Consider the following 25,891-nt stretch of genomic DNA (forward strand, 5'->3'; position numbering starts at 1 on the left):
GTGTCCAACAATAGTTGGCCGGCATTGATAGATTCCAGTTTCCCATATACCTCTTTCCTATGGTGAAACCTTCTACTGTGTTCATTGTTGACGGCACCAAGATCAGCAGGGAAGGCACCCAAGTGCGAATGCAGAAAATGAATTTTCAACGACATTTTTCACTTCATGGTTTTGTCTGGTTGAAGTAGACTTAAAATATGACAGGAATTCACAAAAAATAGGTTATATCTAAAAAATGGTACATGATAGGAAAATCTTAAGGATATTTTCATGACCGGCAACCCGAGATCCATAAAATATACCCCAAAGCGTTCAGGAAACAAAATCTTTGTTGTCCCGTGTGTGACAGATCATGTTATATTTTATTTTATGAATAAATATGTTTTTGGAAGATAAATTGTGTGTTTTTTTTTAAAAAGTTTAGGTCACAAACAAACACAAACACTTCACAACACAGAGCTAATTTAAAATGCCAGAGCTCTGCTCAAGCCAGACAGTCCAGGCTCCCAGTGCCTTTGTAAAGACAAAGGAAACAGCTTTGCTGAAGGACTTCACAAATTGGACATGCAGTGGAGTAATGGATAATTGTTTTGGAAAGCAGCAGATGAATGGACTCAGAAGATTGGGTCCGGTGCCACAGTCTGCTGAAGGCAGTTTGCTGTTTTAGGAAGGTCATGTGTAGTTTTGCAAGCAGAGTGAGCCAAAAAGGTTTTTTTTTTCTCTGAGAGAGAGAGAGAGAGAGAGAGAGAGCTGGTTTTCTGCAGTGGCTTTTGAAAGCTGGTTTGAAACCCCATTTTGAAGACGGGTTGTAAGTTCTGAGTTCAAGCTGTTCAAAGCCCTTGTGGTCCATACAAGAGGAGATGGCTGGCTGTATAATGTTTCACCTGAGATAAGGGAAACAGAAAATGAACTCTGTGGTGACCTGAATGAAAGAGGTTATCATCTGGAAAACCCTGATGGGGCAAACATCTTCAGCAAGGCACTGAGGTGGCTGATCAGAAGGAATCAGTTGTGTGTGTCCAACGAGCAACAAATCTCCCTCTGAAAACCTACAGGAACCTTCCTGAGCAGTAACCATTTACCTTTCTTGCACCAAAGTCTGGTGAAGATTCATAAGTGTTCAATTCTGTGCACAGCATAAGAACTGCCTGATACCAGTGAACTTGGAGGAGTGAGGTGAAATTGGACTGTGAATCAAAAGAACTTTTCTGAACTTATACACACATTACATACACATGTGCTTAGAATTAGAAGGGGGTTAAGTTAGGTTAAGTTAATAGTAATAAGTTCAAGTTTGATCCTGTTTTTATGTTTAAAGAAAATTAAAAGTATCTTTTGTTTAAGTAGCCATTTGTCTTGGTGAATTTCTATTGCTGCTGGGTTTTTGGGTCTGTCACAAGTGCATTTGGACTCATTGGAACTTGAAGGTACCAACCCTTCCAATGCTGTCCCTACATTGAAAGCAGGTGTGTGATCCCTCAGCCTCCCCTCAATAAGCAAATCTGTCAATTTTAGAGTCGTATATACAAAGGAAACCGGTTTGCTACCCATGGATGACCTCAACAAGTTGCAACATGGTGATGATATGGTGATGTTTCCCAGAAATCATCATTAATGCAAAAATAGTTTGGAGAAAATACTGCAAAGATGAGTTTAAATGTTTACAGAATAGAAAAGAATGCAGTAGAATGGGCACTAGTGATATGTTACTGACATCTTGTGGCTGTATTAGATTTGACATGTGAAATCAATTTAAATTCGACACATTCCTTACCGTAAATATCCCCCCCTTTCTATTTGTAAATGGAACTAATCCATCAATATGCACTCAACTTCTCAGTAAAGGGAGGCTCAGTAACGCATGTAAAAGAGCTACATCTTGCAGTGGAAGCAATTCAAGTTCATTGTTAACCCCCAGTATTTCACGACGTTATGGTATAGAATATAATTCTTGGAATCAGTTCAAAGTTCAAATTTATTGTCAGAGTACATGTATGAAATTACATACAACCCTGACATTTCTTTTCCTGTGGCAAGGCAGAATTAACACTTATTGGTAGTACAAAAAAACCTGTACTCAACAAGATATGTCTATATACAAAGAAAGAAAGAAATGCAAATAAAACTGACCGCAATGGAGAAAAAAATCAATAAAGTGCACAAGTCCGAGTCCTTAAGTGAGCCCCTGATTGAGTTTGTCATTGAGGAGTCTGATAGTGAAGGGGTAGCAGCTGTTCCTGAACCTGGTGGTGCGGGTCTTGTGGCACCGATTTCCTAATGGCAGCAGCGAGAACAGAATGTGTGTTGGGTGGTGTGGATCCTTGATGATCGCTGCTACTCTCTGATGGCAACACTCTCTGCAGATGTTCTCAATGGTGGGCAGGGTTTTGTATGTGATGTCCTGGGCTGTGTCCACTACCTTTTGCAGGGCTTTATGCTCGGGGGTATTGGGGTCCCCATAACAGACCACGATGTAACTGGTCAGCATACTTTCCATCACACAATTGTAGAAATTTGCCAGGGTTTCCAAAGTTATCCTGAACTTTCGCAAACTCCTGAAGAAATAGAGTCTCTGATGTGCTTTCTTCACAATGCCATGCATGTGTTAGGTCCTGGAAAGATCCTCCAAGATAGTGACCCCCAAAAACCTAAATTTGCTCATGCTCTCCGCCTCTGACCCCTGCATCTCTCATTTTCCCTTCCTGAATTCAGGAAAGGGAAATTTCCTTGGTTTTGGTGACATTGAGTTGAGGTTGTTGTTGGTGCACATTCAGCCAAGTTTTCAGTCTCCCTCCTGTGTGACTGACTCATCACCCTTTTTTATACAACCCACTACCATGGGATCACCAGCAAATTTGTAAATGGTGTTGTCATACCGAACCACACAGTTGGAGATGTAAATTGAGTAGAGCGGGGGCTAAGAACGCAACCCTGTGATGCTCTGGTACTGATAGAGTTTGTGGAGGAGATGTTCTTACTAATCCCTGGAGGTGAGGAAATCCATGATCCAATTACACAGTGCTGTGTTGAGTCCCATATCTTGGAGTTTGCTGATCAGTTTTGAGGGGATGATGGATTTAAATGTCAGACTGTAGTTGATAAAGGGCATTCTGATGTCCACATCTTTGCTGTCCAGGTGTTCCAGGGTTTGTGTCGAGCCAGTGAGATGGCATCCGCCATAGACCTGTTGCTTTGATAGATGAATTGAAATGGATCCATAGTCATTGCTCAAACATATGCTTCAACACCAGCCTTTCAAAACACTTCATTACTGTGAATGTGAGTGCTACTGGTCAGTAGTCATTTAGGCAGATTACCACACTCATCCTGGGTACAGGTACGATTCACTGGAGACTCCCTCCACCTCCCCCTCCCCCTACATCAACACAATATCCCAAGATCGTTGTCTGAAGAGGATGTGATAAATCATTGAGGATCCCTTCCACCCAGCACACAACATCTTTTAGCTGCTCCCATTGGGGAAGAGATCCAGGAGGATCAGAGCCAGCGCCACCAGGCTGAGGAACAGCTTCTTCCCACGGGCAGTGAGAATGCTGAACGACCCAAGGAGCTGCTTACACTCACCATCCAGGACTTTCAAGTGGACTAAATTATATTCATTTAATATTTGCATAGATTGAATACTTGTCCTGCATATGTGTCTGAATGTGTGTTATGTCTGGTTGTGTGCCTGCTTGTTCTGCACCAAGGACAGGAGAACACTATTCCTCTGGGTTGTATTTGTACAGTCAGATGACAATAAACTTGACTTGATGCTAGTTTGAAACAGGAGAATACCACACCCTTCCAGAATGAGATGTTGAAGATATCTGTGAGCACAGATTCATTCATTCTCTGTGCTGGAACAAGAGTTGGTACAGGTGATCATTGAGTGATTTCAGGTCCTTCGGGAGAGGAACAAGAAGCTACAAAGAAGGAATTTGTACAAACAAAACACAAACAGTATTGGTTTATAACTTTAATAAAGAAAGGACAAAACTTTCTGGATAAAGTTCCAAAACAAAAATCACCAGTGAAGAATATTTTGGGGAAACAGCTGTAACAAGGACTAACAAAAAAAAAACCCTCATTAAGAGAGGATTATAATTACCTATCACAAAACAATCCTGAATATTTGCTGTAATAAGTGATGTGCAGGGAGTATAAAGGAACATTTCCGAACACTGGGAAGAATCCTGTTTTGCTTGTTATTGGCTTGTTTTATTGAACCTGCAGAGGCCACCCCTGCCCACCAATTCACTTCAGCCTCAAGAGGTTCGACTGCTTGATTTGCTTGTATTTGGTTGTCCATTTGGCACTAACTCTGCAGAGGGGCAGATAAAAGAAACTAGAGTCAACCTGCCCTTGGCTCAGGAGGCTGTGCAATGGATGGTTCTGACAGGGTAATGATGATGAAATGTTGTACCTCCTGCACTCCCTCAGAATGTCCCTGTGGTGAGATGTAATTACACCACTAGGTCACCAGGGGGAATCCCGGTGACCTTGTCTATAAAGCAGTCCAGAGCTACAGTCTAGCCTTCCAGGTTTGTCTTGCAGAGAGACAAGACCTCTTACAAATTAGTTTTTTAAAGCTGTCTTATACTCGCACTGCTGGTGTGGTTATTGTCAGTACAGTCACATGTTTTTGTTGGATTGGTGCTTTCAAATACCTGCAGAACTGGTTCTTTATCCTCAGGGAATGGTGGCATTCCCAATCCAGTAATGTCCTTTTTCATTTTTGCAGTGCATGTTTGTGTTATAGCTTTTAGAAATTGACTGTAAGTATTCCTGATATTATCTAATACTAATAAAGTTACAGTATAGAAATCCACAGCACAAATGGGGCTTATGTAGACCAGCCAATCTGCCCCCCCCACTCCAACCCCCACCAAAGGCACAGCACATTTTCTTCTAACATATATATTTTTAATGTTTTTTATGTAGTCGGTAGGAGAGAAGTACGGAAGACACCAAAACTTGGCTGCTTCACAGGAAAGAGGGCCCATAAAATTTGAGCTGAGCCCTGGGTTTGGGGTGGGGGGGGGGGGGGGTGGGGGCGGGGTGGCATAGTGGAAATCAACGTTGAGACTAGCTGATGTAGACCACATTAATGTCAGCTCTGAAAGATCTCCCATTTAAGTCAACCCCATTTCTGACTATTCCATCAAAGAAAGAAATACTGGTGAAGTGCATCCTGGGGATTTATGCATAAAATAATTTGGAGATGGCAAGATCATTAGAAAAGTTATTAAAAATAAAAGAATACTGGGCTCTTTGCTTTCTGAATGGAAACAATGAGAACAAAAGCATGCAAGTTACACTGAACCAAACTGGGCAATTATGCGCTGATCGGAACGGCAATCACAACTTCACAAATTAAGACCCATTTTACATCAGAAACATGAAATACACAGATGAATTTTTACCCATTAAAATATAAATTATGCACCTGAGCGAGGAGGCAAGATGACAGGTTCAATAGAAGACAACAACTTAATTTTCTTTTTCAACCAATGTTGGTAGCAACGATAAAAAATGAAAAAAAACAGGACAAACCACAATATGGACAATGTAATCTAAACAAAGAAGGAGAACAACGCAGTATTTAATAATTTAAAGCCATATAAATTCATTTTATGATATTCTAAAAGCAAATAAAACAAAGATGCTACAGAATTTGATTTCGCTTATGATTCCTGAAACATGAATGCTTTTCAAATTAGCAATCTCCTGAATCTCGGTTCTGATACCTGGTCCCCACGAGCCAGTCTCCAGCAGCCCGCAGACTATGAATGCCTTTCAGCAGCTGAGATCTTTGTGCTGGTCTACCGCCATGATCACTGTCATTTAGGATCATCTCTAGGCTTCTTCCTTCTCAAAGGGGGTTGTTCCCTCACTTCTAGTCTGCTGTTCCCCTGGATGCTGCAACCCTTTGCAACCCGCTGCCCAACACAGGTGCCATCATCTTGGGCGCCATCATCTTGAGCGCAGACCTCCGTAGTTTCAGGATGTTAAAAAAAACTGTCAGCTCCTCTAGCAGGCTGTTTAAAACCTGCATGGAGCCGTCGACATCAGGACCATGCACTTGGACCCTGCAGAGTAACATGGTATCTCTGCTTCCCACTCTCTTGGGTGTGCTGAGCACTTCCTTTTTTTCCCTGAGAGGGGATTAGAGGTTTCTCTTTTAAAAATTTCATTCAGAGACCATTAATTTTATTTTTTGCTTTAATTTTGTGTTCAGATACCGAGAATGGGGCGTTTCATTTGGAATGCTAACATTAGGGGTAGCATGGTTGGTGTAGCAGTTACTGATGCTTTGTACAGGAGTTTGTGCGGCTGGAGGTAAATTCATGGACATTCGGTGACTATGAAGGGGCTCTCTTTTGCTTCTCTTTCTGCTATGATTCTCCAAAATACTCATATATCCGAAAAAAATTTAAGTTTTGGATAAATGAGAATATCCGAAACAAATCAGAAATCCTCATTTATCCATATATTTTTGGAGTTGAACTGACCAGGGATGTCGGCTCCCGGCGGCAGAGTAGACCTCGGACTTCCAGAATGAGCAGGGCCTTGGTGGGGATGTGTCAGTGATCGGCGCCGACCAACATTTTTTTTGATGGGAATTAAACATTATTTTAATGCTTAAAAACCCTTCCCTTGTTGATTGTTGTTATTTAAACTCTATATCAAGTGATTTGTTGTTGCTTCTGGGCTGTTTTTAAAAAATGACCAGTTCTCCAAAAACAAATGTTCATCTGACATAGGCCCGGTCCTGACCATTTTGGATAATCAGAGTTGAACTGTATTACTGTATAAATTTGTCCAATTTATACCAATTCCAGAATATGGTGACTTCAGTTTATGAAGTTCATTAGATACACTGAAGGAATGCTCTTGTGAAATCCCAACCAACGAGAAGCACAAGATAATTTGTTGTGAGTGATTTAAGAGATGGCATCATGTGATGAGACCCAAACAACTCCCAGTTCCAAGTGAGAAAAGGAACTGACAGCTGCATTATGCCTCCTGATAACATTGGAATTGTCCAAATCATCATTCTGAGTTATTCAGAAATTTTGAAATATTTAGAAAAGCATAAAATAAAATAAAATGCCAAACTTATTCAAAATCATTAATCAAGCTCGTGAAAAATCACATAAAAATATTTTACCCACTTTTAAATACTTCCAAATACTTTCAACCATCTTCAAACAATATTTAAAAAATTAATTAACAAGCCACAGGAGATTTTAAAAAGCGTGAACTGATTTTATAACATATTCTGAAGGGTATAATCTATAAAAAGTTTGCTTTAATTTCCAAAACTATACTAGAGGCCCTTGTACACGTTCCTCGTCACTCAACCAAAGAAAAAACGATCTCTTGCACTTCTCTGAATGGTCCAGAATTTCCAGGTGAGAGAAATGGAAGTGTCACACATTTAGCCAAATTCTGGTATACAAGGGCTTAATTGAACAATGAATACTGAACTATAGTCGTCTACAGTTACTAAAGATGGAAGCTTGATATGACAATGTGATAGTACAGTCCTATCACCAATGTACATAGTTACTGTATCTAGACTGTGCTTACAGCGATTGGCTGAGAGCTAAGCCACGCCTATTGTCTGGGCCTTAAAGGGTTGTGTCCCTAGCCAGGTCCTCATTCATGAGCGCAGAGCTGCGACAGTACCTTCTGGAGTGTGGTATCGCTTCAAGCAGGACCACAAGCTATAACCCACGCAGTAACGGCCAGGTCGAGAGGGAGAATGCCACCATATGGAGAGCGGTTACACTGGCTCTCCGGTCTAAAGGTCTCCCCACCTCTCACTAGCAGGAGGTTCTCACTAGTGCCTTACACTCCATCCGCTCCCTCCTATGTACCGCAACAAATGCCTCCCCCCACGAAAGGATGTTCCTTTTCCCAAGGAAATCCGAATCAGGAACCACTGTACCGGCATGGCTCACCGTCCCTGGCCCCGTCCCTTTGCGACGCCACGTCCGGCACTCAAAGAACGACCCCTTGGTCGACCGAGTGACTCTACTCCACGCGAACCCACATTACGCCTACATTGAGTTCCCAGACGGGCGGGAGGACACTGTTTCGGGCGGGACCTAGCTCAGAACGCGGTAGACCCAGCAAACCCCCCAACCCAACCTCCAACCCAACTTTCCCCAACTCTTTATTCCCCAGGCCCCGTGCAGCAACAGAAGGACCAATAGCACCCCAACAACCCGGGCCACCCTGCCGACAACATGACTGGGGAATTGAGCGAAGGAGCGGTCGCACCCGACGAGCCCGCTGGCGACACCACTCCAGCGACCCCAATCCTGGCACCACGGCGGTCACGCCGGATGGTCAGACCCCCTGACCGCTACAGTCCTTAACCTACCCCTTCCTTTCATTCTCTCCCTCATTTTTTTGTTTTTTTTCCAGGGTCACTTCTCCAAGAAGGGGTGAATGTACAGATCTATCACCAATGTATATAGTGTATATAGTTACAGTATCTAGACTGTGCTTACAGCGATTGGCTGAGAGCTAAGCCACGCCTATTGTCTGGGCCTTAAAGGGTTGTGTCCTTAGCCAGGTCGGATCATTCCGGACTGGTCGGCCACCTGTGAAGAGCTCCTGTCTTTTGCTAATAAAAGCCTGGGCTTGGATCAACAAGTCTTTGATTCTTTCGACGAGCTCTACACTCACCTAACAAAATGTCCCATCTACACAAGGAAGAGATCTGCATGGAGAGAAGCAGAGCTACAATTTTAAGCCTGGTGAAACATCATCAACTATTACTGTTTCTCTCTCCTCTTGACCTGCAGGGCATTATCAATATTTTTTTTTTAAATTTCATTGTTTTATTAATATCGATTCAAGATTCTTTTTTTATTGTAATGTAATATTACACAAAATTTCCTTTAGTCTACGACAAGGCAGACAAAGATTCACCATCAGCAGAAATTGCCCAGCACCCATTACAGTCAGAGAAAGAGAAGCAAAAGAGAGAGCCTTCAGAGTCACCGAGTGTTAATAGATTCTTCTCCAACACTTTTGCAACGGCAGAGCCTCCTGTTTGATTCATTGGTAACCCAAGCCCAGATCCAAACCTCTGACACAATCAGGAAGCTTTCAGCATCTTCGGCACCCTCTTGCCTTCTAGCTCTGACACTTGGTACCCCTTCAATCTTGAGCCAGTCTCCAGCAGTCCACAGGCTGGTGTGAATCCCTTGACTGCAGTTGCCAGCAGCACAGCCCTCGTGAGTTCCTCGCCTTGAGTCACCAACAACCTGCTGCTTGTGTGTCCTTCAGCTGCAAAACCCACCACTGGTTAGGTGCCGGGATGTAAGCTCCTCTATTTCTCCTTTACAAATTGAGGCTGTTTTCTCTATTCCTGGTGCCCTGTGCCTTCCTGGAGTCTGCAACCCCTCTTGGGCCCAGACCCTGTGGTCACAGGATTTTAAAATTGAACACCGTTGGCTCCTTTAACAGGCTACTTACAGACCGTACATAAGCCATTGGCTATACAAATGGGTGGTTGGACCCTGCGGGGGAGAGCTAAGTCTCCAGTCCCCGCTTTCCTGAGTCTGCATTAGTGCCAGCACTACCATTACAGTAGCTCCGGTACGGCCACCATTTGTTTTCCTTCATACAGTAAAACCCCTGGTACCCAACACCTAGAGGGGTTGATAGATGCCAGATAAGTCAATTTTCTGCTTGCTTGAGATTTTGGGTTGCATGATTGGTGAACTAACGGCAAGGAGGACCAATTTTAAACTTCCGCATTTTTTACCTATTTATTTTCCAGTTTTGTTTCCGGCTGCTTGAGGATGCCAGTCGCTTGAATTCTGGATAGCAGAGGTTTTACTGTACATATTCTGAAATGAAAATGAACTGATATTGGAGGTAGTTTATATGACCAACCATGGCATAGCATTTCTGCTACTTACCAGCATAAAGAAAAGTGCTCGATGAGGGTTAAGTGGTAAACCATGCAAACGAATGATAAACTCCAGTCTATAGTCACAGTATGTTCTTGAATCAATACCCCTGCAGGATAATTAGAACCAGTTTTAATCTGCAATGGTCGATGGGTTGGTGCAATTTCAATAATTGGACATTCAGGTGAGATGTTAGTGACAGAATTGTGTTTGTGCCAGCTCCTGCTGGCACAATCAGGAGAATAGGTTTGCAATCAGTGTGCAAAAAGTCACATTATTCTATTACTACAATGTAAAACAAGTCCAGAACTGCCAAATATAATCCAAATGAAATGGGACAGAGTGCAAACATTCAAAGAATCAGGCAGCACGCATTGCAGAACAGAAATGAATCAAACTCAGGTATTTCGCCGGACCTGAATAACAAGGAAGAGAGGAGAAAAAAAAGCAACAAATCCAAAATAACTGGCAAATGGACAGGTCTGGCATTCAGAAACACAGGAGGTTAAATGGTTTTTTAAATAGTTTATTTAAATCAACATATATGTGATAATGATAACAAACAATAATAAATCGCATTATAATGTTAACAAATATATGTTGAAAATATATAAAAAGGAAGAAAAAAAACTAAGTACACTACTAAAACTTCAAAAAACTAAAGCCCCCCTCCACACCTTTAACCTTATCTAATCCCATAACTAATCTAAATCTATTATAAAATACATTATAATATAGCTACATATTAATTTGGATTGCTTCAGATGACACTCAAGGCTCTGAAAAATAACGTTCCAAAAATAATTATTCATTCAGGGAAAACTTCATTGGTTGGGAGTATTATAAAAAAATTATTATTTTAATCTCATAATTCTAGCAAACGGGCCCAAAATTTGTAAAAATAAGGAATATTTACCCCTTAAATTATAACTTTTTTTTCTAAAAAAATGCAACTTTGAATCTCTGTATGCCATCTTTCTAATGTTGGTGAGACATCAGATTTCCATGTAACAGCAATACATTTCCTTGCTATTACTAAGGCTAATTTAACAAATTTCAATTGAGAATCTGACAAAGGTAATTTAGGAGTAATACTTTCAAAATTTCCTAACAACAATAATTCAGGATTTAATGGAAAAATGTCACCAGTAGTTTATTGAAGAAGTTTACTGTCAGAAACCCCCAAAAAATCAACCTTCAAACAAGACCTTGTAAAGTGGAAAAAGTTCCACATCTTTTCCAAATCTAAAACATTGATCTGATTAATTTAATCTGTCCTCTCAATTTCTGAGGTTTAATGTACAATTTATGGAGAAAATTAGAGTGAAGTAGTCTATAGCTTACATTAATAGTATTAGACATAACGTCTTTACATCAATTTTGCCAGACCTGTTGATCTATTGTTATATCTAAATCTTGTTCCCATCTTTCTTTTAAATTAAACAAACCTAGTTTAGGTGTTTGTTCTTGTAACAAGAAATATGCTATTGAAATAAATTTCTAGTCATTCCATCCACTATAATTTGTTCCAAATTTGAAAAATTTTTTAAAACCATATCAGATCATAATTTCTCCATGAAATAGGCTCTTAATTGAAAATAACATATTATGAGGAATATATTTCATTTTTAATTGGGGAAAAAAGACATCAATCATTGTTATAACAATCTCCCAATTTTGAAATTCCTTTATTATCACAAATATTTTTTTAAAAAAAGATCTTTTGAAATCTTCTTTTAATGAAAGAAGATTTCCATCAATTCCTCACTTAAATTATTCCAAATATTGAGCAAGTGTTTTAATAACAGAACATCTTTATCCATTGTTATTAATTTTGGTTCCCATTTAGAGATAAACTCTTCTGGTATAGTTTCTCCAATTTTAAGGTTAAATGTTTTAGGATTTATGAGAAACAGAGTGTGTGAAGAGTTGAAATGAAGAGGAAGAGAAAACTGGAACTGCAAGAGAACTGACAAGGAAGATTAGCCTCTGAGGGCATAGAGATGATTTGGACAGTTGTCTCATCAAGGGAATGAACTTAGCATTATCACATAAAATAAACAATCAGATTATACATTATACTCCCTCATTATACACCCCCAAAAGTTACTGCTTCCATTGAATTGAACAGAAAGAATTGTGGTTTTAAAGTTATCCTACATGCCTGCAGACCAACCTTACAAAATGGTGTTTGGCATCTAGATTTCTCTCTTGCTTAGTCCCAATAACAAGTACAAACATCTGATAATGTCTCGTGGAAAGAATCATTAATTAAACTCGTCCTTAATGGTGCTGGTGTGGACCCAGGCTCCCCCACAGGTTCCTTCTGCCCACTTCTTATGCTGATGGCCCTGAACAGGCGTAAAGTGGTCAGTAGAAGAGCACAGTGGGGTTTTTTAAAAACATTGACGAACCCATGGATGTCCATGCCCAAGGTGGCCACACCCATGCTTGGCAGCTGACTACGAGGGTTACAGGCACCAGGGAATCAACGGGGTGGCGCAGGGCACCAGAGTGAGAGAACACCACCTGGCCAAGCTTGGTAGAAGACCTTAGTGAAGGTGACCACAGTGGTGGACCCACACCAGGCCATCAAGCGGGCTGCTGGAGAGAGGTTTGTGAGAACCAGGTACTGGGATCGAGATTCGTGAGGTTGCTGATGGCAAGGTGGCCTCCCAAAGGGCCATGGGTTTTAACAGCTTTCTGATCATATTGGAGGTTTGGTATGAGTAGCACAGGTTCACCACTGGAACGATCAGGAGCCCATGAGGCTGCAGAGGTTACAGAAGATGAATCCACAGGCACTCAGCGTCTCTGAGGGGACTCTCTTTGCTTCTCTTTCCCTTATTGGTGGGAATGTAATGCTACTGCCTTTACAGCAAATAGAAGTTAATACATTTTATGATTTTTGTAAATGACAAGATAAAGGAATATTGAATCTTAATTTTCTGTAAAATCACTGTTATCTGAACATCACTTTAGTTGATCTACATAAAGGGCGGCACGGGGTAGTGTAGTGGTTAGTGCAACACTGTACAGCAACGGCAATCGGGATCGGGGTTCAAACCTGTACATTTTCCCCGGGTCTGGGCGCTCTGGTTTCCTCCCGCCATTCAAAACGTACCAGGGGTGTAAGTCAATTAGGTGTAATTGGGCAGCATGGGCTTGTGGGCTGAAAGAGCCTGTTACCATGCTGGACCTCTAAATAAAATTAAAATCAACGTGTCATATTTCTTGAGCTTAATGCCATTTTCATTTCAATAAAATATTTATTTCCTTACCTATTAGATACCTCAATAACAAAATAGTATTCTGGCCCTTTAAGTCCTTGTGCTGGTATATCACTGCAGGGAGAGTTCTTTTGGCAGACCCATCTAGAGCAAAAGTATTTCAAAAAGTTCAGTGAGGTTTGTTTTTCTTCCTTCCCCAAAGATGTGATTCTTTGAACTTTCTGTGTAACACACCGACATGGTGGGGAAACTCAGCAGGTCACACAGCATCCAGAGGAAGCAAAGGGTAACCAATGCATTGCATCTGAGCCCTTCATCAGGTATAAGCAAAAATAGGCTTGTTTCTACGGATGCTGCATGACCTGCTGAGTTTCTCCAGCAATTTTGTGTATTGCACACGACCCCAACCCTTGCAGACTTTCTTGTTTAACCTTCTGCTGCCCTCTATTAGTTGGACAGTCCATCAGCAATTTTGATGCTTCCTGTGGTGCTATTAGGTAAGACGTATCAATGACCAAGAATGGACAATTTTTATTTTATCAATTGTATTGGAAAGATGGTGTGCAAATCATTCTATTTTCATCACATTTGACAGCTGAGATAAAAACTTGAGAAGTCTATTGTCATACCAGAGCATAAAATTACTGTAATGCTTGGCACCGTAGTTCCCACCTTTGGGTCACAATTGGAGCTAACGTGTGTCCAAATGGCATGAAATGTCCAATGCATTTGTACCATGAGTCTCGCCAACCACAATAAAACAACAAAAAAAAGAGCTCACCTGACAAAAGTTCTGAAGTTTGGACAAATTGTCCAAATTGTGAGCTGATTGATTGAAATAGAGATGTTTTCTTATGGCATGAAGGAGTCCACTCAACTCAATATGCTTGATCTCTGCTGTCCTTTCGCCCCTAAAACCAAATATTTTTCCAGTGCCCATCAACACCCTATGATTCCTCTGCCCCCATTCAATACTGGAACAATTTTCCAGGAGCCACTAAATCTCGCTCCTCTTTGGAATGTAGGTTTAACCATGCCTTCCAGTGCTTATTTTATTGAGTTTACACAATCTACCTTTGACATGTGTGTTTCCCCTGGGTGGCTCCACTGACTGCTCCAGGCTTGCCCAAATCTTCCTGAAGGCTGAAGCTTTCCTCCACAGAGTTAACCATAGTCACAAGAAAGATCCAATGAAGATCACAACAGAAAGTAAGAAAGGCCTCTATTATTTAAATCAGGAAAGATTGCTGGAAGATTTAGTGTAATAAGCATAATTAGGTCTGAAGATCCAGTCTTCTTCAGGTACCTCAGTCATGGCTTCACCATTTACTGAGAGCAGCATCCCATCTATGGATTACACCCTGCTAGTCAGCTACTAACCAATTATTTTGCTTTCTGCAGAAGTGAGAAGATTGTATTAATGAGTGTCACATGATATGTTTGGGAATGGGTCAGTTGTGATAAAGAGCAGCCAATAGTGCAGGGTATGGGCGTGAATGGACCTAATAGTCACTTGCTGGTGTACAGTTCAAATCCTAACATATCGTTCTGATGGGCAACTGAGAGAAAAACAGTGAGCGAGGCTACTAGTTGTTGTGGAAATTCACTCAAAGACGGAGACTCTGAGATTCGCTTGAAGAGTTTAATAATATGATATCATGGATACTCTACAGCAGCCTTTCCTGCCACCTGGAACTGGAACATCTGCCTCCACAAGTGCTTATGTTTTATACAGGGAGACAAACTTTTACAGAAATTATGATTACATCATTTAATCCTAAATGGTACAGACTACAGTTTTTTTTTAAATTAAAAACCATAGTTTGTCTAATTGTAAGAAAAACTCATCATTAATCACTGTTAGCGTCCTTGACTACAACTTAGCTTCCAAGTAGGATGTGTCGTTGAACACAACTCGCTCGATTCAAGCACCACAGCAGTGGCTGTTTACCCACTGTGCTTAGTGTCAACACCTCGGCATGAAATTTCTTCCACAATAGTGTAATTGCTGGATGGGCCATGAGAACGTGAATGCGAAGCATTGCATTCAGGTTGTTGGGGTCACTAGGAGGAATCCTCCTCTTGGGTTATTATTTGAAACATCACTTTGTGGCACTATAAATATGATTAAATATCTATCCTTTTATATTTGCTATCCCTTTTATTGTTTCATTGGATATTGCGGTAATTTAAATTATGCCATTGTCGTCGGTGTTTCTTACATTTACCTCTGTGGCTGCAGCAAATAAGAATTTCATTGCATCTACACAATTGTACATAACAACAAATTCTCTTACCAGTGAGGACTGGTAGTGGAGCACCACAGGGCTGTGTTCTTAGCCCCCTGCCCTACTCACTTTACACCTAGGACTGTGTGGCTCGGTATGACAACAACACCATCTACAAATTCACTGATGATCCCACAGGTAGTGGGTTGTATAAAGGAAGGGGAGATTGAAAACTTGTCTGAATGGTGCACCAATAACAACCTCACACTCAGTGCCACCAAAACCAAGGAGCTGATGGTTGACTTCGGGAAGGGAAAACCAGAGGTGAACAATCCACTGATCATTGCAGTATCAGAGGTGGAGAGGATGAGTTCTTGGGAGCCACTATCTTGGAGGATATTTCCTGGACCAAACACACTAATGGCATTGTGAAGAAAGCACGTCAGTGCCTCTACTTCCTCAGGAGTTTGCGTAGGTTTGATATGACCCCAGAAACCCTGGAAAATTTTGACACGTGTGCTGCAAAATGTACTGACCACTTGCATCATGGTCTGGTAATGGGGACACCAATACCCCTGAGTGCAAAGCCCTGCAAAAGATAATGGACACAGCCCAGGACATTGCAGGCAAAACCCTCCCCACCCTCAAGAACAGCTACAAGGAATGCTGCTGTCAGAGACCAGCAGTGATCATCAAGGATCCACACCACCCAGCACACGCTCTGTTCTCGCTGCTGCCATCAGGAAAGAGGTATCGGTGTCAAAAGACTCGCACCAGCAGGTTCAGAAACAGCTACTCCCCCTCCGCCATCAGACTCCTCAACCCCAAACTCAATCAGGGACTCGTTCGTGGACTCTTTGCACTTTATTGATTGTTTTCTCACTGTATTGCAGTCAGTTTGTTTACATTTATTTATCTGCATGACCAAGAAGTGGTAATTCTGCCTTGCTGGCAAAACAAAGAATCTCAGGGTGGTATGTGATGTCATGTATGTTCCTTGACAACAAATCTGAAATCTGATATAGCATAACCATGTGGTGAAGAGATCATGGAAGAAGCTTGTTAAAAGCTGCAGACATATAAAGAAGAACAAGAGATAGTCAAGAGATGAAGGAATGCTGCCAGTGATTTCGATAGGAGATTATACAATATTGTGGTACGGATCAATTCCTTGCATGAATTTAGACGATGATTTGGGGAATGACGGTCATGAACATGGAAGGACTTTATGTATAAACATAATATTACACAAGGGCAATAATGCGCCTGAATGGAGCAGTAGATCCTGATTTAAGTCGATTTGAAGTAGGTAAGTTACAAATTTTCCATTGAGAATAACTTCCAAAGAAATTCTTGGTTTTTTTTTGCTTTCTGCATAGATGGCTTTATATTTGCATCGTATTAACAGCTATTAGTTTGATCAATTTAAATTGACAATCATAACTAATATAAACAAGGAGTGAATACATGAATAAAATATGGAGAATTTTTTTTATATATGTTGATGTTGCGCAAGCCTCACTCACCGAATTCCCAAGGAATCCCCTTGGAAAATAAAGAATCCCTTGGATGTATAATATTCTTCACCTGACTTGGGCTCTGTTGCTACCCATATTGCTGCATAGCTTTTCCTGTCAAACAAATTGTATGTGGATGGTTCATGTGGCATCATATAACATGATCTCACTAATACAGATTCATGATGAAGTTTATATTGCAGTGGTGTGGAGTTCTTTGTCCAGTTGGATAAAGCGACAGGACTTTACAGGTTCCATCCATTCGATACTTTAAAGGAATGATATATGCCGGATGTTGCGGATTGCGTTTCTGCAGAGGGTGCCACTGTACCTGTGTTGGACTGAGTTATATAACAGAATCTCTTGTGGGCTGAAGTATCTGATATTGTGTTTCTCATATGGCCCACCTCCAATGACTTTGAAAGTATATCTAGGAAATTAAAACACACAAGTTGACAAAAGTTGACAAGAGTTTTTGTGTTTAAAATAGGGACAATATATCACAGTTTCTTTTTTACTCACCTGCCCAAAAATTGATCAGATTTTCCAGTCACCATATCTTGAATTAAAAAAAATGGATAAAAGGCTGCAAAAAGTCCATAAATCTGGTTTTAACAAATTTAAAGGAGATTTATTTGACTTCATGGAATATAATACATATGGGGGGCCTACAGTACCTTATAATAACAAATCAAACTACGTATTTATACTTCATATTTGTTTCTTTTAAGCCATGAAGACTAAATATCTTAGGAAAATCATTGGGCAGATTTAATTTTTGCACACTGTAAATCATGAACCATATTTGTGTCTTAAATATTCAGGTTTCTTGGTTGTAATAGTTTCATACAAACTTTGCAATACACAAAAGTGCTGGAGAAACTCAGCAGGACACACACCATTTATCGGAAGCAAAGAGTAACTAATGTTATGTCCATCTCCATATCCACCCACTGCCATTTGCCTGTTGTTCTGTGTTTCTCTCTCTTCCCTCCTCTCCAACCCACCCCCTTCTTGTTCAGTATGATGTGCATTGTCGCACTGTCATGAAAGCTGTGTGAGTCATACAATCTTCTTCACTTATCAGTGCATGTCATTAGGTGGTGCCCAGTGAATATTGGCTATTCTGCGCCAAAGCAGGCGAGAAAGAGGGAATGAGAGATGGATGGTCATCTGTCGAAAATTGATGTGCAAAATTAGCAGAAAATTAACCTTAGTTCAGTGGTCTTAAATTTAGACTGTTTATGAATGCTTACGTGTAGCTATGTGGTACCTTGTAATAGACAGCATGTTTAAATTACTTTTGATTAAATTTTCAATTCATAAAGAGAGAAAACAAAGTTGTATAGAGTTTGGCTTTCAATGTACAGTTTTGAGCAATATTTGATTTGTTTTAGTTTAAAACATTGTAATGGGCGTCGAAAGAACCAAAGACTTGTTGATCCAAACCAAGGCTTTTATTAACTAAAAGACTGGAGCAGATCAAAAGTAGGTCGACCAGTCCAGAATGACCTGGTCTGGCTAGGAGCAATCCTTTAAGACCTGCCAGTAGGTGTGGCTACACTCTCAGCCAATCACAGTCATCCTACACGACCATCTATATATATGTATCTATACACATTGGTGATAGAATCCGTACTATCACAAACATGAAATAGTTTTATTGTGAAATCTTTTAAAATCACTGTTAAACTGATTTTAAATTATTGGAAAGAACCAAGAAACTAAAAAGTTCTGGGAAAATATATTTTCTGTAATAAACCACTCTTCTGAAATCATCAGTTGAAAGAAGCAATTTCCTCTTGAATTGTTACATGTAAGGAGTTTGTACGTTCTCTCCGAGTCTGTGTGGCCTTCCTCCGGGCACTTCAGTTTCCTTCCTCTGCCCCCCCCCCCCCCACCACTTCAAAACGTACTGGAGGTTGTAGGTTAATTTGTGTATTTGGGTGACACAATTTTATAGGTCAAAAGGGCCTGTTACTGTGCTGAGTTTTGTAACAGTTGTACAGGGGTGTTGGTGAGGCCACACCAGAAATACTGTGCTGAGTTTTGTTCTCTTTACCAAAAAAGAGAATATAGGAGCAGTGGAAGCAGACCAAAGCAAATTAGCCAGGCTACTTCCTAAAATGAATGGTTTCATTTCAAGAGGGGCTAAACAATTTAGCTCTGCATTCGTTGGAGCCTGGAAGAATGAGATCCCAATCAAAGAAATGATATTCAAAGGGGAATTGACATGACTATTAGAGTCATGAACAAGTGGGCAAAACTGTAGGGATCAGTGCTGAGACTTCTGTTATTGCAATATACACAAAATTACTTGGATGAAAATCGTGGTTGTCTATTCCGTAAGTTTGCAGATGAATCAAAATTGGTGGAGTCAAAGATAGTTAAGCAGGTTGTCTAAGAATACAGTGAGACATAGACCAGGTGTAAAGTGAAGCAGACTGATGGCAAATAGATGTAATTCCAGTTGGAGGGAATGGATTGGGAAATGAAATTGTGGTATAAAGTAGAGATTAAATGGCAGGAACCTTGGGAGCATTGCTATACAGATGTAATTCCAGTTGGAGGTAATGGATTGGGAAATGAAATTGTGGTAAAAAGTAGAGATTAAATGGCAGGGACCTTGGGGGAATTGGTATACAGATGTAATTCCAGTTAGAGGTAATGGATTGGGAAACGAAATTGTGGTATAAAGTAGAGAGTAAATGCAGGAACCTTGGGGTCATTGCTATACAGATGTAATTCCACTTGGAGGTAAAAGATTGGGAAATGAAATTGTGGTATAAAGTAGAGATTAAATGGCAGGAACCTTGGGGGAAGTGCTATACAGATGTAATTCCACTTGGAGGTAATGGATTGGGAAATGAAATTGTGGTATAAAGTAGAGATTAAATGGCAGGGACCTTGGGGGAATTGCTATACAGATGTAATTCCACTTGGAGGTAATGGATTGGGAAACGAGATTGTGGTATAAAGTAGAGATTAAATGGCAGGGACCTTGGGGGCATTGCTATACAGATGTAATTCCACTTGGAGGTAATGGATTGGGAAATGAAATTGTGGTATAAAGTAGAGATTAAATGGCAGGAACCTTGGGGGAATTGCTATACAGATGTAATTCCACTTGGAGGTAATGGATTGGGAAATGAAATTGTGGTATAAAGTAGAGATTAAATGGCAGGAACCTTGGGGGAATTGCTATACAGATGTAATTCCACTTGGAGGTAATGGATTGGGAAATGAAATTGTGGTATAAAGTAGAGATTAAATGGCAGGAACCTTGGGGGCATTGCTATACAGATGTAATTCCACTTGGAGTTAATGGATTGGGAAATGAAATTGTGGTATAAAGTAGAGATTAAATGGCAGGAACCTTGGGGGAATTGCTATACAGATGTAATTCCACTTGGAGGTAATGGATTGGGAAACGAAATTGTGGTATAAAGTAGAGATTAAATGGCAGGGACCTTGGGGGAATTGCTATACAGATGTAATTCCACTTGGAGGTAATGGATTTGGAAACGAAATTGTGGTATAAAGTAGAGATTAAATGGCAGGGACCTTGGGGGCATTGCTATACAGATGTAATTCCACTTGGAGGTAATGGATTGGGAAATGAAATTGTGGTATAAAGTAGAGAGTAAATGCAGGGACCTTGGGGGCATTGCTATACAGATGTAATTCCACTTGGAGGTAATGGATTGGGAAATGAAATTGTGGTATAAAGTAGAGATTAAATGGCAGGAACCTTGGGGGCATTGCTATACAGATGTAATTCCACTTGGAGGTAATGGATTGGGAAATGAAATTGTGGTATAAAGTAGAGATTAAATGGCAGGAACCTTGGGGGCATTGCTATACAGATGTAATTCCACTTGGAGGTAATGGATTGGGAAATGAAATTGTGGTATAAAGTAGAGATTAAATGGCAGGAACCTTGGGGGCATTGCTATACAGATGTAATTCCACTTGGAGGTAATGGATTGGGAAACGAAATTGTGGTATAAAGTAGAGATTAAATGGCAGGAACCTTGGGGGCATTGCTATACAGATGTAATTCCACTTGGAGGTAATGGATTGGGAAATGAAATTGTGGTATAAAGTAGAGATTAAATGGCAGGAACCTTGGGGGCATTGCTATACAGATGTAATTCCACTTGGAGGTAATGGATTGGGAAATGAAATTGTGGTATAAAGTAGAGATTAAATGGCAGGGACCTTGGGGGCATTGCTATACAGATGTAATTCCACTTGGAGGTAATGGATTGGGAAATGAAATTGTGGTATAAAGTAGAGAGTAAATGCAGGGACCTTGGGGGCATTGCTATACAGATGTAATTCCACTTGGAGGTAATGGATTGGGAAATGAAATTGTGGTATAAAGTAGAGATTAAATGGCAGGAACCTTGGGGGCATTGCTATACAGATGTAATTCCACTTGGAGGTAATGGATTGGGAAATGAAATTGTGGTATAAAGTAGAGATTAAATGGCAGGAACCTTGGGGGCATTGCTATACAGATGTAATTCCACTTGGAGGTAATGGATTGGGAAATGAAATTGTGGTATAAAGTAGAGATTAAATGGCAGGAACCTTGGGGGCATTGCTATACAGATGTAATTCCACTTGGAGGTAATGGATTGGGAAATGAAATTGTGGTATAAAGTAGAGATTAAATGGCAGGAACCTTGGGGGCATTGCTATACAGATGTAATTCCACTTGGAGGTAATGGATTGGGAAATGAAATTGTGGTATAAAGTAGAGATTAAATGGCAGGAACCTTGGGGGCATTGCTATACAGATGTAATTCCACTTGGAGGTAATGGATTGGGAAATGAAATTGTGGTATAAAGTAGAGATTAAATGGCAGGAACCTTGGGGGCATTGATATACAGATGTAATTCCACTTGGAGGTAATGGATTGGGAAATGAAATTGTGGTATAAAGTAGAGATTAAATGGCAGGAACCTTGGGGGCATTGCTATACAGATGTAATTCCACTTGGAGGTAATGGATTGGGAAATGAAATTGTGGTATAAAGTAGAGAGTAAATGGCAGGAACCTTGGGGGCATTGCTATACAGATGTAATTCCACTTGGAGGTAATGGATTGGGAAATGAAATTGTGGTATAAAGTAGAGAGTAAATGCAGGGACCTTGGGGGCATTGCTATACAGATGTAATTCCACTTGGAGGTAATGGATTGGGAAATGAAATTGTGGTATAAAGTAGAGAGTAAATGGCAGGAACCTTGGGGGAATTGCTATAGAGATGTAATTCCACTTGGAGGTAATGGATTGGGAAATGAAATTGTGGTATAAAGTAGAGAGTAAATGGCAGGAACCTTGGGGGCATTGCTATACAGATGTAATTCCACTTGGAGGTAATGGATTGGGAAATGAAATTGTGGTATAAAGTAGAGAGTAAATGGCAGGAACCTTGGGGGCATTGCTATACAGATGTAATTCCACTTGGAGGTAATGGATTGGGAAATGAAATTGTGGTATAAAGTAGAGAGTAAATGGCAGGAACCTTGGGGGCATTGCTATACAGATGTAATTCCACTTGGAGGTAATGGATTGGGAAATGAAATTGTGGTATAAAGTAGAGATTAAATGCAGGAACCTTGGGGGAATTGCTATACAGATGTAATTCCACTTGGAGGTAATGGATTGGGAAACGAAATTGTGGTATAAAGTAGAGAGTAAATGCAGGGACCTTGGGGGAATTGCTATACAGATGTAATTCCACTTGGAGGTAATGGATTGGGAAACGAAATTGTGGTATAAAGTAGAGATTAAATGGCAGGAACCTTGGGGGAATTGCTATACAGATGTAATTCCACTTGGAGGTAATGGATTGGGAAATGAAATTGTGGTATAAAGTAGAGAGTAAATGCAGGAACCTTGGGGGAATTGCTATACAGATGTAATTCCACTTGGAGGTAATGGATTGGGAAATGAAATTGTGGTATAAAGTAGAGATTAAATGGCAGGAACCTTGGGGGCATTGCTATACAGATGTAATTCCACTTGGAGGTAATGGATTGGGAAATGAAATTGTGGTATAAAGTAGAGATTAAATGGCAGGGACCTTGGGGGAATTGCTATACAGATGTAATTCCAGTTGGAGGTAATGGATTGGGAAATGAAATTGTGTTATAAAGTAGAGAGTAAATGCAGGGACCTTGGGGGAATTGCTATACAGATGTAATTCCACTTGGAGGTAATGGATTGGGAAATGAAATTGTGGTATAAAGTAGAGATTAAATGGCAGGAACCTTGGGGGCATTGCTATACAGATGTAATTCCACTTGGAGGTAATGGATTGGGAAATGAAATTGTGGTATAAAGTAGAGAGTAAATGCAGGGACCTTGGGGGAATTGCTATACAGATGTAATTCCAGTTGGAGGTAATGGATTGGGAAATGAAATTGTGGTATAAAGTAGAGAGTAAATGCAGGGACCTTGGGGGAATTGCTATACAGATGTAATTCCACTTGGAGGTAATGGATTGGGAAACGAAATTGTGGTATAAAGTAGAGAGTAAATGCAGGGACCTTGGGGGCATTGCTATACAGATGTAATTCCAGTTAGAGGTAATGGATTGGGAAATGAAATTGTGGTATAAAGTAGAGATTAAATGGCAGGGACCTTGGGGGAATTGCTATACAGATGTAATTCCACTTGGAGGTAATGGATTGGGAAACGAAATTGTGGTATAAAGTAGAGAGTAAATGCAGGGACCTTGGGGGAATTGCTATACAGATGTAATTCCACTTGGAGGTAATGGATTGGGAAATGAAATTGTGGTATAAAGTAGAGAGTAAATGGCAGGAACCTTGGGGGCATTGCTATACAGATGTAATTCCACTTGGAGGTAATGGATTGGGAAATGAAATTGTGGTATAAAGTAGAGAGTAAATGGCAGGAACCTTGGGGGCATTGCTATACAGATGTAATTCCACTTGGAGGTAATGGATTGGGAAATGAAATTGTGGTATAAAGTAGAGAGTAAATGGCAGGAACCTTGGGGGCATTGCTATACAGATGTAATTCCACTTGGAGGTAATGGATTGGGAAATGAAATTGTGGTATAAAGTAGAGATTAAATGCAGGAACCTTGGGGGAATTGCTATACAGATGTAATTCCACTTGGAGGTAATGGATTGGGAAATGAAATTGTGGTATAAAGTAGAGAGTAAATGCAGGGACCTTGGGGGAATTGCTATACAAAGGCTCCTTGGGATGCAAATCTATTCTTTGCTGAATATGGTAACAGTAGTGAAGAAATATTTGGTATGTTTACCTTCATAGGCTGTGGCAGTTGTTAAAGACTGGAGTATACAGTTTTGCTTGTCACACTACAGGAAGAATGTGGTAACAATAGAAAGAGAATGAAAGATATTCACCAGGATGTTGACTGGAATTGAGGATGGTAGTTATAGTATAAGGAAAGATTGGATAGGCTGGGTTTTTTTGACTGAAGGGTACCTTAGGGAGGTTTAGAATATTTTAACAGTCATTGTTCTAGGGAAAGAGAGTGTAGAGCATTGATTTGAGGCAAGAGTGAGATCTAAGAGGTAGGTTTTACACACAGTTGATGGTGGTTATCTGGACAAGCTGGAAGAAGCAGATTCAATGACATTTAGAAAGCATTTGGACAGGTGCTGAGGTATGCAGGCAAATGAGGTGAACTAAAACAGACATCTGGCATGGATGAGATGTGCTGTACGGGTCTCTGACTCGATGATTTCGGAAGGAGTGTCATACACTTACGGTGTTCATAATAGAAGCACGGAATTTCATCAGGTTCAAGGCAGTTAAAGTATATGTAATTTTTATTGACACTGTAGTTCAGGGTGTAGGCAGTGTCAAAAGCAAATCTGTTTCCAGGAGGGCATCCAACGTAGACTTTCAACTGTACGATACCCTGTGAAGTTGAAATAACATACGCTATCATTTCTTTATAAGCAACAAGTGATGAACCATCTCCAAATGTTTACACCTCTATATAAGCAGTTAAACGATATTTCACTTTCAAGTTTCAAGGGAGACATTTCATTATATGACTTGTAACAATAAGAAGAGTGCTTATTTTGTCACCTGCTTCTTAACTTCCTCCCCAAACTCCGAGAAGCAGGCAAGGTCAGAATTGATTATCTGAAAAAGAGAAGCAAGTTATCATTAAACCAAAATTCTTCCTTCATGTCAAGAGTAAGCTGGCAGCCTGTAAATAAGTTTTCAAATGCATGTAGAATCAATCCAATGTCCTGAGAAACATGAGTAAAACCGCAGTCTTCTTCCTGCACTGACTGCTCTAAACATGGTAACAGGCTCTGCTTAGGGTACATGGGCCTGTACTGCCCAAATACCTCAACTAACCTTTAATGTTTAGAAAGGTGGGAGGAAACTGGATCCCTGGAGGAAACCAATGCAGATAACGGGGAGAATGTACAAACTCCTTTCAGACAGTGCTGGATTTGAACCCTTGCCGCTGGTGCTCTAATAACATGGCACTAACTGCTGCACTAACCTGGGGGATTAGCCATTATTCAGGCAAGTAGGTAGGTACATTGTATTATTTAATTTTAATTCTAAGTGGAAATGTTTTGCTCTTTTACATCCTTTTCCTTTAAAAAGAGTCTGTGTAAAATCCAGATTTGTGTCCAAGCTTCAGATCATCAGTATTTATCTTGGTTTTATTGCACTGTGAATCTTTAGTTCAGATTAATCTCACCTTTATTGAGACCGAAACCAAAACCAGGTCTTCACCTGACAAACTTTGTCCTTGATAAAACATTTGATCTTCCACTGTGACCTGAGGAAAAAAAGTATACAAGTAAAATATTACAGAAAACAAAAAATTTGGAACTTCCTTATACACATGCTCTGTTCTCGCTGCTGCCATCAGGAAAGAGGTATCGGTGCAGACAACACACACACACACACACACACACACACACACACACAGAC

General features: G+C 40.4%; 1 protein-coding gene across 8 annotated transcripts in view; it reads right to left on the minus strand.

Moving 5' to 3' along the window:
• The window catches only part of LOC138747881 (cation channel sperm-associated auxiliary subunit gamma-like), a 196,406-nt gene that overhangs the window by 78,317 nt on the left and 92,198 nt on the right, over positions 1-25,891 (minus strand). For 7 of the 8 annotated variants that reach the window (XR_011347709.1, XR_011347711.1, XR_011347707.1 and 4 more), the window contains 9 exons: positions 25,656-25,736; positions 25,022-25,078; positions 24,695-24,848; positions 17,436-17,499; positions 17,245-17,343; positions 16,923-17,027; positions 13,220-13,312; positions 9,948-10,047; positions 5,450-5,576 (listed from right to left, as the gene is read on the minus strand). Coding sequence is in view for 1 of the 8 variants with exons in the window: in XM_069907478.1 (XP_069763579.1) it covers positions 4,269-4,324; positions 5,450-5,576; positions 9,948-10,047; positions 13,220-13,312; positions 16,923-17,027; positions 17,245-17,343; positions 17,436-17,499; positions 24,695-24,848; positions 25,022-25,078; positions 25,656-25,736 (936 nt within the window). In the remaining 7 variants the exon portion in view is untranslated. Of the gene's footprint in view, positions 1-3,966; positions 4,325-5,449; positions 5,577-9,947; positions 10,048-13,219; positions 13,313-16,922; positions 17,028-17,244; positions 17,344-17,435; positions 17,500-24,694; positions 24,849-25,021; positions 25,079-25,655; positions 25,737-25,891 lie in introns of those variants that run through there. The other variant, XM_069907478.1, reaches the window with a different exon arrangement.

This window comes from Narcine bancroftii, chromosome 13 (genome assembly GCF_036971445.1).
Source record: "Narcine bancroftii isolate sNarBan1 chromosome 13, sNarBan1.hap1, whole genome shotgun sequence".
Taxonomy (NCBI): domain Eukaryota; kingdom Metazoa; phylum Chordata; class Chondrichthyes; order Torpediniformes; family Narcinidae; genus Narcine; species Narcine bancroftii.